The 14966-nt window shown below is 46.7% G+C and overlaps 1 protein-coding gene across 3 annotated transcripts in view; it reads left to right on the forward strand.

Moving 5' to 3' along the window:
• The first annotated feature begins 7317 nt into the window (after positions 1 to 7317).
• The window catches only part of BNIP3L (BCL2 interacting protein 3 like), a 65007-nt gene continuing 57358 nt past the window's right edge, over positions 7318 to 14966 (forward strand). The window contains exon 1 of one of the 3 annotated variants that reach the window (XM_073622245.1): positions 7318 to 7491. Coding sequence is in view for 2 of the 3 variants with exons in the window: in XM_073622243.1 (XP_073478344.1) it covers positions 9808 to 9847 (40 nt within the window). In the remaining variant the exon portion in view is untranslated. Of the gene's footprint in view, positions 7492 to 9629; positions 9848 to 10524; positions 11422 to 14966 lie in introns of those variants that run through there. The other 2 variants (XM_073622243.1, XM_073622244.1) reach the window with 2 other exon arrangements.

Below are 14966 nucleotides of genomic sequence, written 5' to 3' on the forward strand. Positions count from 1 at the left end.
CTTCACTATTCAAAGAGTGTTTGCAGCAGTTTTTTTATTTCACCTATTTGCAGCTGAGCGCACCTTTTTGTATTGTTTAATAAGGGGGTATTGCCTCAGTTCCTGTGGCAAAAAAGGTTTCAAGGATTTTAAAGGGGAAGGTGCCCTATGGGATCTTAAGGCCCTGAATGCCTTCATTTGGACCCAAAAATTCTGCTTGGAGTGCACCAAGTCTGTAATAGCCTTCCCTCATCTGGGAGATTCTCCAGGCCTCTTTAGACATCAAGAATCTCCCTGTTTTTCCAGCACAGTGACTACATCACTGTGGCTCTCTCGTTTTTTCAGTTGGTGGCCCTGCCATTTGGCCTGTCTTCTCACATGTCACTTCACATATTAAGATTCTACCCTATGCACTCACCTTGCTATGCTCCCAGAGCATTTTCCTTATGGGATATCTGTATGACCTAGTAATCTAGCTCTGAAGTTGGGGAAATTCTTTATACTGATCTCTTAGCAGATTCTCACAATGGATACCAGCCTGAGGGGCTTGAGAGGAGTCCTACACACCTTTTTGGTGCAGGGGACTTGGACGGCAGCGGAATCCAGTCTCTGGAGCCTTGGGTGATTTGGTTGTCCCTAAACACTGGACAATTCTGACTGTAGGTTCATACGACCAGGATGCGGCTGGACAACACCACAGCAGTGGTGTACATGAACAGTCAGGGAGGAAGTGGAAGTGTTTCAAGACCTGTGTTAAGAGGTAGGGGATGCTGGATGCGGGCCACCAGGTTTAACAACAAAATAGACAAGTTTGTCTCCAGGTACAGAGACGCAGATGCTGAGGGACAGTCCACCATGCTGAGGGGAGTGGAGAAGAGTTCCGGCTGAGAAGCAGAGGATTGGGCTAGGAAAAAATGCTTTTTATGGTCCCCTAGACCTAAATGATCATTGAACTTTTGCACTGCTGGGGCAGCCCCACTGAAAGGGAGAATTTTGTTTTCCCTGGAGATGGGCTTTAACTGCATTGTAGACTGCAGGGAGGATAGGGACCTGCTATGCTGTCTGCTGCCAGGGGTGTCTAAATCACAATTTTGGTGGAACAGAATCACATTACATGACACATTGATGTGGTAAATAGTATATACAGTATCTATACATTTATAGTCAATTGTGTATTAGATGATATGGTAAAAAGAAAAGAAAAATGAAATACCCGGTACTGTTTCTTGGTATTTGTTTCCTCCATATTTTTCCTTCCTTTTCATATATTTCCAGCAGCACAGCACAGCGTGGCTTTTGCATAATTCAGGCCAGAGGGGTTTTATAAGCAGTTATGAAACCAGGATGCAAACAAACTTTCTGCAAACTTAAGAGCAAGGAACTGTCCTCCACCCATCTAATCCACACTTTAATATTGTATTTATGCAACACTAAATCATGCAGCAGAGCAATAGATTTTGATCAAATGTTTAAAGACCATCTCTGTGTAAAATCAATACTCCCACCCATTAAAAATGTAAAAAAAAGCCCTTCTAACACCCTCTTTTACTTACCAATTTATCAATCTATGAATCATATATAAAAAAATAAAATTGTGTACAGTCCGGTTCAAATACACTTGTGCTGATAAAAAACGTGGGTCCCTATGGGGGTATCCACTGCCGTTTGTGTTGATAAGGTGCTCCGTGTTCTCCTTATTATTTAAAGTGCTTTTCAGTGCCAACACCACCACCGCATAAAAAATGGCCACTCACCAGATACAAATACATGCAAGCCCTCATTCATTAAGGGATAACCAATCCACTTAGAGCTGTCACCGATGCTGTTCAATCGGTCCTTATAAAAAACAAATGGCATACATAGTACAATATGCTAAAACCATTTATTGAAAATGTATATAAAAACAAAGGCTATACAACTCACATGTTGCCAGTGCCCGTGTTCAGGCACCAAGCTAACCCAGCAGTTGTTTGGATGGCAAAGGTCGCCGTCTATCTCCTTCGCCGGCGTGCGCAACACTCCTCGTTCCCGCTCGTGTTCCGGCTTGCAGACCAAGCCTCGCTTTGGTCTGACGGGGGATGACGTTGTGGCGTCACGTGTGTTTTCCCAGCAGCGTTTCGCAAGTAATGATTGCATCATCAGGAAGCACACGGGCACCGGCAACGGTGACAGCTCTAAGTGGATTGGTTATCCCTTAATGAACCGAGGGCTTGTATGTATTTGTATCTGGTGAGTGGCCATTTTTTATGCGGTGGTGGTGTTGGCACTGAAAAGCACTTTAAATAATAAGGAGAACACGGAGCACCTTGTGTTTGTTTATACCCGGCATAATCACACCAGGCATTTTGTCACGCGATTTCCGAACCGAAGAATCCTATTATACTCAGTGAGTACGCACACACCATTATGTTGCTTGTCACATGAAGTTAAAAAAAGTACATGAGCTCCTTTATAACAGAATAATGCATTTTTACCCCATTTTGGCTGCAGCTGCTGATCAAACAAAAATTTCCCAGAGGTCAATTGTTTAATTGACTTCTATGGACTGGGAACAACCACGAACGAATGTAATATCAGCTGGTCCCTGCTGTACCAGCCAAATTTCCTTTTGTAACCCACCAGTCCGCTGTTTCATGCCTGGTCCAGTAATGCCATCTCCCTTTCTTCTGTCATCGGTAGCCTGCTTTCTCTTCCTGGTTATTGCAGCAGGCTGATGCTGTGGCGTGTGTTGTAGCTTTACCCAAAGCCTCCTGGGATGTGTGATAAGAGTATACCAGAGGGCTATGGGTACCTGGGGACTATGTCATTCAGAAGTACAGGGCCAGTTACATAAATAAGGGTGTATATACACACACACACACACACAGAGTATCTCACAAAAGTGAGTACACCCCTCACATTTTTGTAAATATTTTATCACATCTTTTCATGTGACAATACTGAAGAAATTACACTTTGCTACAATGTAAAGTAGTGAGTGTACAGCTAATATTTGCTGTCCCCTTAAAATAACTCAACACACAGCCATTAATGTTTAAAGCGCTGGCAACAAAAGTGAGTACACCCCTAAGTGAAAATGTCCAAACTGGGCCCAAAGTGTCAATATTTTGTGTAGCCACCATTATTTTCCAGCACTGCCTTAAACCTCTTGGGCATGGAGTTCACCAGAGCTTCACAGGTTGCCACTGGAGTCCTCTTCCAAACCTGCATGACGACATCATGGAGCTGGTGGATGTTAGAGACCTTGCGCTCCTTCACCTTCCGTTTGAGGACGCCCCACAAATGCTCAATAGGGTTTAGGTCCGGAAACATGCTTGGCCAGTCCATCACCTTTACCCTCAGCTTCTTTAGCAAGGCAGTGGTCGTGTTGGAGGTGTGCCTGTGCTTGGGGTCGTTATTATGTTGAAATACTGCCCTGCGACCCGGTCTCCAAAGGGAGGAGATCATGCTCTGCTTCAGTATGTCGCAGTACATGTTGGCATTCATGGTTCCCTCAATGAATGTAGCACTCATGCAGCCCAGACCATGACACTCTCATCACCATGCTTTGTACTCCTCACCTGGTTTCCGCCACACACACTTGACACCATCTGAACCAAATAAGTTTATCTTGGTCTCATCATACGTCTATTTCTCCAAAACAACCTCTGGATATGACGCTGAGCACGTGCACTTAACTTCTTTGGTCGACCATAGGGAGGCCTGTTCTGAGTGGAACCTGTCCTGTTAAACCGCTTTATGGTCTTGGCCACCATGCTGCAGCTCAGTTTCAGGTTCTTGGCAATCTTCTTATAGCCTAGGCCATCTTCATATAGAGAAACAACTCTTTTTTTCAGATCCTCCAAGAGTTCTTTGCTATGAGGTGCCATGTTGAACTTCCAGTGACCAGTATGAGAAAGTGAGAGCGATAACACCAAATTTAACACACCTGTTCCCCATTCACACCTGAGACCTTGTAACACTAACGAGTCACATGCCACCTGGGAGGGAAAGTGGCTAATTGGGCCCAATTTGGACATTTTCACTTAGGGGTATAATCAGGGGTGTATCAATCGCGAGGTAAACGAGGCATTTGCCTGGGGCGACAGTTTTCAAGGGGGTGGCATTGCCCTCTCCCCATCCCTGCAGCATCCCATTACTAACATTGTTTGCCACTGACTCCACTGCTTCACGCCAGACCTGACAGCAGCAACAAGAGACCCTTCCCTCCTTCCCTGCCTCACACTGGGATTGGGCATGGCCTTGGTTCCTCCTCCCCACTCTTCCACAGCCGCATCCTACTTCCTGACCTGGGGCCGTAAGGAGGGAGGAGGAGTCAGGAGGAGAGGCTTGCTCACTGCTGGCTTCCCGATCCAACCCTGGAAGGGAGTGCAGGAGAGCCAGGGTGGGGGAAACATAGCCCAGACACCGAGCAACTCCTAGCTGTCATCGGAATCCGCTCCAGACCCCCACTGCAGGGATGAGGCTGGGTGCAGACCAGCTGACAATTGACCTCTAGAGACTTGTGAGTGTGGGCACTGGGGGTGTATAGGGTGAGTGTGGGGGGCGGAGTGTGAGGTAAGTGCAGACACTGGGGTTGTCTCTCTCAGGCTAGTGAGGGGGTTGGGGGTAACACTTGCAGACTAGTTAGAGACTCTGCAACAGCCACCAGAGACTCTGCACAGCCACCAGGGACCCCATACAGCCACCAGGAGCCCCGCACAGCCACCAGGGACCCCATGCAGCCACCAGGAGCCCCGCACAGCCACCAGGGGCCCTATACAGCCACCAGGGACTCCACACAGCCACCAGGGACTCCGCAACAACCACCAGGGGCCCGCACAGCCATCAGGGACCTGGCAACAACCACCAGGGGCCCCACACAGCCATCAGGGACTCGGCAACAACCACCAGGGGACCAGCACAGCCACCAGGGACTCTGCAACAACCACCAGGGACCCCGAATAGAAAGGGGTGGGACAAATTTAGATGAGGTGGCACCCAATTTTGGTCTTGCCTAGGGCAGCACAAACTACTGGGTGTACTCACTTTTGTTGCCAGTGGTTTAGACATTAATGGCTGTGTGTTGTTATTAGGAGGGGAGAGCAAATTTACACTGTTATACAAGCTGTACACTCACTACTTTACATTGTAGCAAAGTGTCATTTCTTCAGTGTTGTCACATGAAAAGATATAATAAAATATTTACAAAAATGTGAGGTGTGTACTCACTTTTGTGAGATACTGTGTGTAATATATATATATATATATATATATATATATATATATATATATATATATATATATATATATATATATATATATATATACAGTACTGTGCGGAGCTATAGGTGCTACTGCTATCCTGTTGTGTCAAATATTGGATCCGCTTGCTGAGTGCTATGGTTTCCATCCACTACATCACTGCATAACACAGCAGAAGCTGACGGGAGGAACCCATATTGTTCATCAGGGGGACTTGCTATCTGACACACCTGGACAGGTGTATTAAACCTAGTCCTCCACCAGAAGAGTAGTATAAAGCATTTTCTTTTGCAGGTGGCCAGTGATTTATTTTACTGAGTGCAGTGACAGGTTCCCATAAAAGAAAGATCCATACTGGGAAAAGTCTGCCTCCTACTTCTGATATTGCTGGTTGCCTGGCTGTCATGGTGACCGATTGACTTCAATAATCTGACTCTCTGACCTGAAACAAGTATAGGGCTCTGCTGCCCTCTTCAGTCTGTATTTGTGAATACCTGTGGCTCTAAACTGTAAATGTTCGTTACCTTTCTCTGCATTAACCACTTGCTGACCAGGCCTTTTCTGGAACTTTTTCTTTACAAGTTTAAATTAGTATTTTTTGCTAGAAAAGGACCTATATAGTGATGCAGTGATGGTTGACTTTCTACAACTTTCTCCCATCTCCCGACTACATCTCTGGAGCTCAGCCACAGTGATCTTTGGGTTCTTCTTTACCTCTCTCACCAAGGCTCTTCTCCCCCGATAGCTCAGTTTGGCTGGACGGCCAGCTCTAGGAAGGGTTCTGGTAGTCTCAAACATCTTCCATGTAAGGATTATGGAGGCCACTGTGCTCTTAGGAACCTTAAGTGCAGCAGAATTTTTTTTGTAACCTTGGCCAGATCTGTGCCTTGCCACAATTCTGTCTCTGAGCTCTTCAGGCAGTTCCTCTGACCTCAGGATTCTCATTTGCTCTGACATGCACTGTGAGCAGTAAGGTCTTATATAGACAGGTGTGTGGCTTTCCTAATCAAGTCCAATCAGTATAATCAAACACAGCTGATACACTTCTGATAGTTAGAAGTCTAGCTGCATGACAGATTAGAAGCTATTGGGGGTTATGTAGAGTAGATATAGGCTGGGTTCCAATGCCATGCCAGGGTTTCTGCTGGTGAGAAGCTGCGTTCCAGGCTGGTTGGACAATATTTGTAGGATACTGTATCCTTACACCTGCTAATAGTGTCTTCAGGTCTCTCACACCAAGACAGACACTGCGTTGCGATCATCCCCAGGAGCCCCTGCAACTAGATTTTACTGCAACATCCATCTGGAGGTATCTCTATTAAAGCGAAGTTCCAGTCAAGTCCAGTTCAGTCAAGTGTTGCTTGTGACTTTTAATAAACAGACACTCACCTGTCCCAGGATCCAGCTACGGGCTCACCCCACCCTGAGCACGTGCACTTAACTTCTTTGGTCGACCATAGGGAGGCCTGTTCTGAGTGGAACCTGTCCTGTTAAACCGCTTTATGGTCTTGGCCACCATGCTGCAGCTCAGTTTCAGGTTCTTGGCAATCTTCTTATAGCCTAGGCCATCTTCATATAGAGAAACAACTCTTTTTTTCAGATCCTCCAAGAGTTCTTTGCTATGAGGTGCCATGTTGAACTTCCAGTGACCAGTATGAGAAAGTGAGAGCGATAACACCAAATTTAACACACCTGTTCCCCATTCACACCTGAGACCTTGTAACACTAACGAGTCACATGCCACCTGGGAGGGAAAGTGGCTAATTGGGCCCAATTTGGACATTTTCACTTAGGGGTATAATCAGGGGTGTATCAATCGCGAGGTAAACGAGGCATTTGCCTGGGGCGACAGTTTTCAAGGGGGTGGCATTGCCCTCTCCCCATCCCTGCAGCATCCCATTACTAACATTGTTTGCCACTGACTCCACTGCTTCACGCCAGACCTGACAGCAGCAACAAGAGACCCTTCCCTCCTTCCCTGCCTCACACTGGGATTGGGCATGGCCTTGGTTCCTCCTCCCCACTCTTCCACAGCCGCATCCTACTTCCTGACCTGGGGCCGTAAGGAGGGAGGAGGAGTCAGGAGGAGAGGCTTGCTCACTGCTGGCTTCCCGATCCAACCCTGGAAGGGAGTGCAGGAGAGCCAGGGTGGGGGAAACATAGCCCAGACACCGAGCAACTCCTAGCTGTCATCGGAATCCGCTCCAGACCCCCACTGCAGGGATGAGGCTGGGTGCAGACCAGCTGACAATTGACCTCTAGAGACTTGTGAGTGTGGGCACTGGGGGTGTATAGGGTGAGTGTGGGGGGCGGAGTGTGAGGTAAGTGCAGACGCTGCACTTACTTAGGTGCTACTGCTATCCTGTTGTGTCAAATATTGGATCCGCTTGCTGAGTGCTATGGTTTCCATCCACTACATCACTGCATAACACAGCAGAAGCTGACGGGAGGAACCCATATTGTTCATCAGGGGGACTTGCTATCTGACACACCTGGACAGGTGTATTAAACCTAGTCCTCCACCAGAAGAGTAGTATAAAGATATTGCTGGTTGCCTGGCTGTCATGGTGACCGATTGACTTCAATAATCTGACTCTCTGACCTGAAACAAGTATAGGGCTCTGCTGCCCTCTTCAGTCTGTATTTGTGAATACCTGTGGCTCTAAACTGTAAATGTTCGTTACCTTTCTCTGCATTAACCACTTGCTGACCAGGCCTTTTCTGGAACTTTTTCTTTACAAGTTTAAATTAGTATTTTTTGCTAGAAAAGGACCTATATAGTGATGCAGTGATGGTTGACTTTCTACAACTTTCTCCCATCTCCCGACTACATCTCTGGAGCTCAGCCACAGTGATCTTTGGGTTCTTCTTTACCTCTCTCACCAAGGCTCTTCTCCCCCGATAGCTCAGTTTGGCTGGACGGCCAGCTCTAGGAAGGGTTCTGGTAGTCTCAAACATCTTCCATGTAAGGATTATGGAGGCCACTGTGCTCTTAGGAACCTTAAGTGCAGCAGAATTTTTTTTGTAACCTTGGCCAGATCTGTGCCTTGCCACAATTCTGTCTCTGAGCTCTTCAGGCAGTTCCTCTGACCTCAGGATTCTCATTTGCTCTGACATGCACTGTGAGCAGTAAGGTCTTATATAGACAGGTGTGTGGCTTTCCTAATCAAGTCCAATCAGTATAATCAAACACAGCTGATACACTTCTGATAGTTAGAAGTCTAGCTGCATGACAGATTAGAAGCTATTGGGGGTTATGTAGAGTAGATATAGGCTGGGTTCCAATGCCATGCCAGGGTTTCTGCTGGTGAGAAGCTGCGTTCCAGGCTGGTTGGACAATATTTGTAGGATACTGTATCCTTACACCTGCTAATAGTGTCTTCAGGTCTCTCACACCAAGACAGACACTGCGTTGCGATCATCCCCAGGAGCCCCTGCAACTAGATTTTACTGCAACATCCATCTGGAGGTATCTCTATTAAAGCGAAGTTCCAGTCAAGTCCAGTTCAGTCAAGTGTTGCTTGTGACTTTTAATAAACAGACACTCACCTGTCCCAGGATCCAGCTACGGGCTCACCCCAGCCGTTTTTACTGTGTCCTCTCTTGGTGGCGCCGACATCTTTACTATGGGCACCCGGCTGTGACAGCTTGTGGCTTCACAGCCGGGTGCCCACTGCACATGCGGCGCTGCGCTCAGTGACTGGTCTCTAAGTCTTCTGAGACCAGTCATGTGTCCCAGAAGACTTTGGGAAGGAGGGTGACCGGAATGGAAGTGGGAGCGGGTACCTGTCAAAATCAGGTACCTGCTCCCCCCTAAAGCTCTGTTTCACAAACGGGAGCTGGGGAGGAGGCCTTAAAGTGACTGGGGAGGAGGCCTTAAAGTGGAACTTCTCTTTTGGGTGGAGCTCTGCTTTAATAACTATATATATATATAGGACTCTTGGGTTTGTTGCTGATAATATCTGTTTGTACCTTAGATATATGAATTATTATTAATCTTTTCTGATATAAAGCTTGTATTATTTCCATACTGGTGTATATCTATACATCCATGGTTCATGTTATATGCTGGTTGTAGTAGTTCCTCTGCTCCTGAGTACTTTGATAGGATGACTGGTTGGCTTCCCAGGATGGGTCTCCCCTCCGCTTGGCCCGGTCCTGTCCTGGGTGGAGGCACTGCCCACTTTATTATCAATCCCAATCTTCCACATAGGAAGGTTCTGGCTCCTTTATTTGCCTACACAGGTTTAGTGCAATATCCCCAACCCCCCAGAAGAGGGCTACACCTACAAATCCCTCAGCTGAACCTCTGAGAATAATAAACCCAGGAAAGGCCAGGGAACTAGCATCGTCAGAAGGAACTCAGCCATTTCCTCCACATCAGCCGGACAGCCAGGCACTCTGCATTCCCCTTCTCCTTCCAGCACCTCGGGCTTCTCAGGAGTTAAAAAGTTTGTTTGGAAGAATCACGTGACCGGCTGGCCCCTCCCCTGAACCTCAGGTGATGATACGGAGTGACGTGTAGCGGGGTGTGGCTACGCAGTGCGGCTCCGTCTCCCCAGCAAGATACAGGCTGTCGCTGTCATGTCTGACAACAATAACGGGGAAGAGCCCGCGTTGCACGGTGAGTTGAACGCTCCACCCGCCCGCTCCGCCGCCTCCGGTAATGGCGGCTGTGTGAGGCGGAGGCGCGAAATGCTTTTCCGTTTGGCCTCCGTGCGGGAGCGAGACGGGGCGGGGCGTCTAAGACAAACATCGCCCTGTGCCAATCAGGGATGAGTGTCAAGCGTGTGGGTGGGGATTGGAGAAAGAATGAAACGTGCTGACCAATCAGCGGGCGGGGAGGGTGCTATGGGGTTGGCTGTGTTTTCAGGCACACAGTATTGTTATTGTCATGTAGAAGGACTGTCTGATACCCCATAGAGCGGGGATAGGAAACCTGGGGCCCTCCAGCTGTTGTGGAACTACATTTCCCATGAGGCGTTGCAAAACCTGGCAGTTACAATTACTCCCAGAGGCATGATGGGACTTGTAGTTCTGTAACAGCTGGAGGGCCTCAGGTTGCCTACCCCTGCCATAGATTGCAGGATAGGGAAACACCCCCATAGAGGAGCCTGATAGACTATACCCCCATATATTTATTAACCCCCCCCCCCCCATAGACTGATATCATAGAGGAGCCTGATAGACTGTATCCTATATATTACACCCCCCCCCCCCAATAGAGGAGCCTGATAAGACTGTACCCCATATAGTACACCCCCCCCCATAGACTTGTACCATAGATGAGCCTGGTAGACTGTAACCCATACATTACATCCCCCCCTCCATAGACTGATATCATAAAGGAGCCTCAGACTGTACCCCCATATATTACACCCCCATAGACTGATACCTATATACTATGGATTAAAGGGTAAGGAGACCCCCATAGACTGCGTGCTATGGATTATAGGGTAAGGAGACCCCCATAGACTGCATGCTATGGATTATAGGGTAAGGAGACCTCCAGAGACTGTATGCTATAGATTATAGGGTAAGGAGACCTCCATAGACTGCGTGCTATGGATTATAGGGTAAGGAGACCCCCATAGACTGCATGCTATGGATTATAGGCTAAGGAGACCCCCATAGACTGCGCGCTATGGATTATAGGGTAAGGAGACCCCCATAGACTGCGTGCTATGGATTATAGGGTAAGGAGACCCCCATAGACTGCGCGCTATGGATTATAGGCTAAGGAGACCCCCATAGACTGTATGCTATAGATTATAGGCTAAGGAGTAGAGGTGCGCATCTTCACTGGTCTCACGATTCAATTCGATTACGATTATCTGGTCAACGATTCGATTCTGCGATGCATCACAATTACTGACAATGGTTTTCATAAAAAAAAAAATCAAACATTTAGAAGAACTCAATTTTTTAAATTTTATCTGCATTTTAAAAAAAAAAAAAAAAAAAAAAAAAGGATACTCCCTGCATATAGCAGGACAAGGACATGGAAGAGTCCAGGATATGAGGGAGGGGTAGGAACTGAAGGATGGAAGAATCCATGAATAAGAAAAGGATGGAAGAGTCCGGGGATGGAGGAATCCATGGATAGAGAATGGAAGGCCAGAGTAGACTGGAGATAGGAACTGAAGGATGGAAGAATCAAAGGGAGGATGTTAAGATGGTCATCACGGAGTCCTGCAGGTGAGGAACATCAGAGGTAGAGGACCCCCTGTGCTGTGTACATGGCAGGATTTGGGGGTGATGGTCTCCTCCTGGAGTCCAGGGTTGGTAAAGTCATTGTGCTTTCTGTATAAACATATTTTAATAAAGTGGAATTCCACCCAAATGTTAAACTTCCACTTTAACGAGTCCTGACCCCCTTACATGCCACGACTGGCATGTCATTTTTTAAAATTTTTTTTTGGGGGGGAGGGGGTGGTATCTAGTCTTGACAGGTACCCAGCATCTGCTTGGGGTGCCTAGGCGGCCCCTCCCTCCCTGCAATCTTCTGGGACACGTCACAGGTCCCAGAAGATTGCCCGGCTATGCAGGAAAGCGCAGTGAGACATGCGCACCTGGCTGTGAAGCTGCAAGCTGTCACAGCCGGATGCCCACAGTAGTATTGCCAGCACCGTGAACAGGCGGGGGAGGGTTTGGGCGGCCACTTCGCTGGACCGTGGGACAGGTGAGTGTTTTTTTATTAAAAGTCCAAAGATACACTTTTTGTAGCTGCTGACTTTTAATAAACAAAAAATTTACTGCAACTCCGCTTTGAATTAAAGAATAACCTCACTCCCTTAAAAAGTGCAGTAATCCGGTGCACTACAGGGTACAGGCATTCACACACACTGCTGCTGGGAGGTCAGGAGGGATTAGAATCCACAGCTGACAAACAGCCCCGTTAAGTTCCCTGTACTGTCTCTGTGCTGACAGTTCAATGGCTTCCCCGTTTGCACCTTCCAGCACACTGGGAGTTAACACAGTTGAATGTGCAAACGGGGAAGCTGGAGAACTGTCGGCACGGAGCATGTGCGAGAACTAACTTTTATCTACCAAATATATAATCTGCATCCAAGGCATTCAGCTTACTAAGAATGCCGGGCTTCATTATAAGAAAGAACAACATTACCCGCATGATTGTTGGTAGAACAAATACTGGTGTTGGCATAATGACATTCCTGTTCTAACATTGCCACCTCTCCTAGGAGAGAAGAGAAAAGGTATGTCCACCCCTAGAAGTCATGTACAGTAGGTCTATTTTAGCAGCTGTAAGAACCTTCAGCAATTGAGGAAATAAAAGTTCAGTTACTTGGTAGAGGTAGGATAGGCTCCTTGAAGGCTGGCCAAACATTATACAATTTTCTTTCAGATTTACCAAAACCATGAAATATGAGCTCAAACCTAAACACTTTCAATTTATATGCAATCAGGCAGGTTCTTGCACTACAAGTCAAAGGTAAATCTAAAGGAAATTGAAAAATTTAAGTTAGCTTAAGGAGACGCCCGTAGACCGCATGCTATGGATTATTCAGTCCATAATGAATGCTGCTGTCAGGCTCATCACCCTTGCCAACCGTTTAGTGTCTGCTACCCCTCTCTGCCAATCCCTCCACTGGCTGCCACTCACCCAACAAATTAAATTCAAAATACTGACAGCAAAGCCATCCGCAGCTCTTCCCTGAGCTACATCACTGACCTGGTCTCAAATACCAACCAAACCATTCTCTCCATTTCTCCTAAGCCCTCCTGCTCTCTAGTTTCCTTGTTACCTCCTCTCATGCTCGCCTCCACGACTTCCCCAGAACTTCTCCTATCTTTTGGCACTCCTTACCCCAATCTGTCCAACTATCTCCCACTCTATCCAACTTTAGGCAATCCTTGAGTACCCATCGATTTAAGCTGGCCATACATTACACAATTTTCTTTTTCAATTTCCTTTAGATTTACCTTTGACTTGTAGTGCAAGAACCTGCCTGATTGCATATAAGTTGAAAGTGTTTAGGTTTGAGCTCATATTTCATGGTTTTGGTAAATCTGAAAGAAAATTGTATAATGTTTGGCCAGCCTTCAAGGAGCCTATCCTACCTCTACCAAGTAACTGAACTTTTATTTCCTCAATTGCTGAAGGTTCTTACAGCTGCTAAAATAGACCTACTGTACATGACTTCTAGGGGTGGACATACCTTTTCTCTTCTCTCCTAGGAGAGGTGGCAATGTTAGAACAGGAATGTCATTATGCCAACACCAGTATTTGTTCTACCAACAATCATGCGGGTAATGTTGTTCTTTCTTATAATGAAGCCCGGCATTCTTAGTAAGCTGAATGCCTTGGATGCAGATTATATATTTGGTAGATAAAAGTTAGTTCTAATCAACTGCAGGTAACTGAGCTCTAATTGCTGCCACTCAAGTTGCAGGAACAAAAAGAAATAGTTCCTGCATCTTCCTTGTGACATGAGTGCCATAGACTGCAATTCCAAAATCACGAATGTTACAAGGAAGTCGTTTCTTTGCTTTATCTTTGTGACTTTGGCTGCGGCTTATAAGGGTTTTGTAAGGTAAATAATGTGTCACACTCTGTATTGTTATAACTGGCCAAAGTCACACAACATTAAAGTCGCAATGCAAAGTTTGACAACTTTGGAGTTGCAGCAGTGTGAACCGAGCCTTCAAGCAGTGCTCCAGACCCCCCCTCACACAGAAAAATGAAGTCCGCAGCTACACATACTGTAGCTGGTGACTTTTAATATTAGGACACTTACCTGTCCTGCAATCCAGCAATGTCGGCACCCCAGCCGATGGTTTCCATCGGCTCTCGGGTGCTGCTGCCACCATAGCCTGTAAGGGAAACCAGCAGTGAAGCATTGCAGCTTCACAGCCGATTCCCTACAGCACATGCGCAAAGTGTGCTGAGCTTTCTGAATGGCCTGGCAGCAGGGAAGGAGGAGGGGGGCTGAATATCTGACATACTTTGCCACGGCGGGGTATGACGGAAGTGGGTACAAGGTACCTGTCAAATGTGGCACCAAAGGGGAGGATACAGATAATCGGAACTTCCACTTTTGGGTGGAACTCCGCTTTATTAGAACATCCACACCTGCTCTCAGGTCATTACAGAAGACGCAGTCCCACATCACTTGGTGTGGTAATGTGCATGTCCTATGTGTGTCCATTGTGCATGTCCATGCACCAAAAAATGCACCTGATGATATATAATCTATCAGTACAATGGGCATTACAATGCCTGCACATGATTAAAGGGACAATAACATTTAGACTCTTTTTTTTGTGAAGGTAAGGGTTGCATTTAGTGGTGAACGGTTATCGTAACAATGAGGACACAGGCAAATCACATCTATGCAGGGCAAAGTGACAGAATGTGTGTAAAGCTTATTCAGTCTTAGCCAGTACTTCTGGGTACGAGGGGACCTACCATGATGCAAGCACTGCTACAGTATGGATGGGGGATTTGAATTCTTCACAATTTTGACCGATAACAGATGACACCGGGTGTGTTGATGGAGGAAGGAGCAATAGGGGAGCACTAGAGAGGTGAGTATTAGTAGGTTTGGGGGGAACCTTTACACAGACACTTACATTTTGCCCTGAATGTGGAAATTGACCACGTTTCCAATGTATGTTCTGTGTAATTTCTATAATATTGTTCTGCACTATGGTATAGTAAACCCCGGCTCACCAGTGCACTGCTCTTTGCTGTGAATGGCCCTAGAAGCCCATTGATCTCA

This window comes from Aquarana catesbeiana, linkage group LG03, assembly GCF_042186555.1.
Source record: "Aquarana catesbeiana isolate 2022-GZ linkage group LG03, ASM4218655v1, whole genome shotgun sequence".
Lineage (NCBI taxonomy): Eukaryota > Metazoa > Chordata > Amphibia > Anura > Ranidae > Aquarana > Aquarana catesbeiana.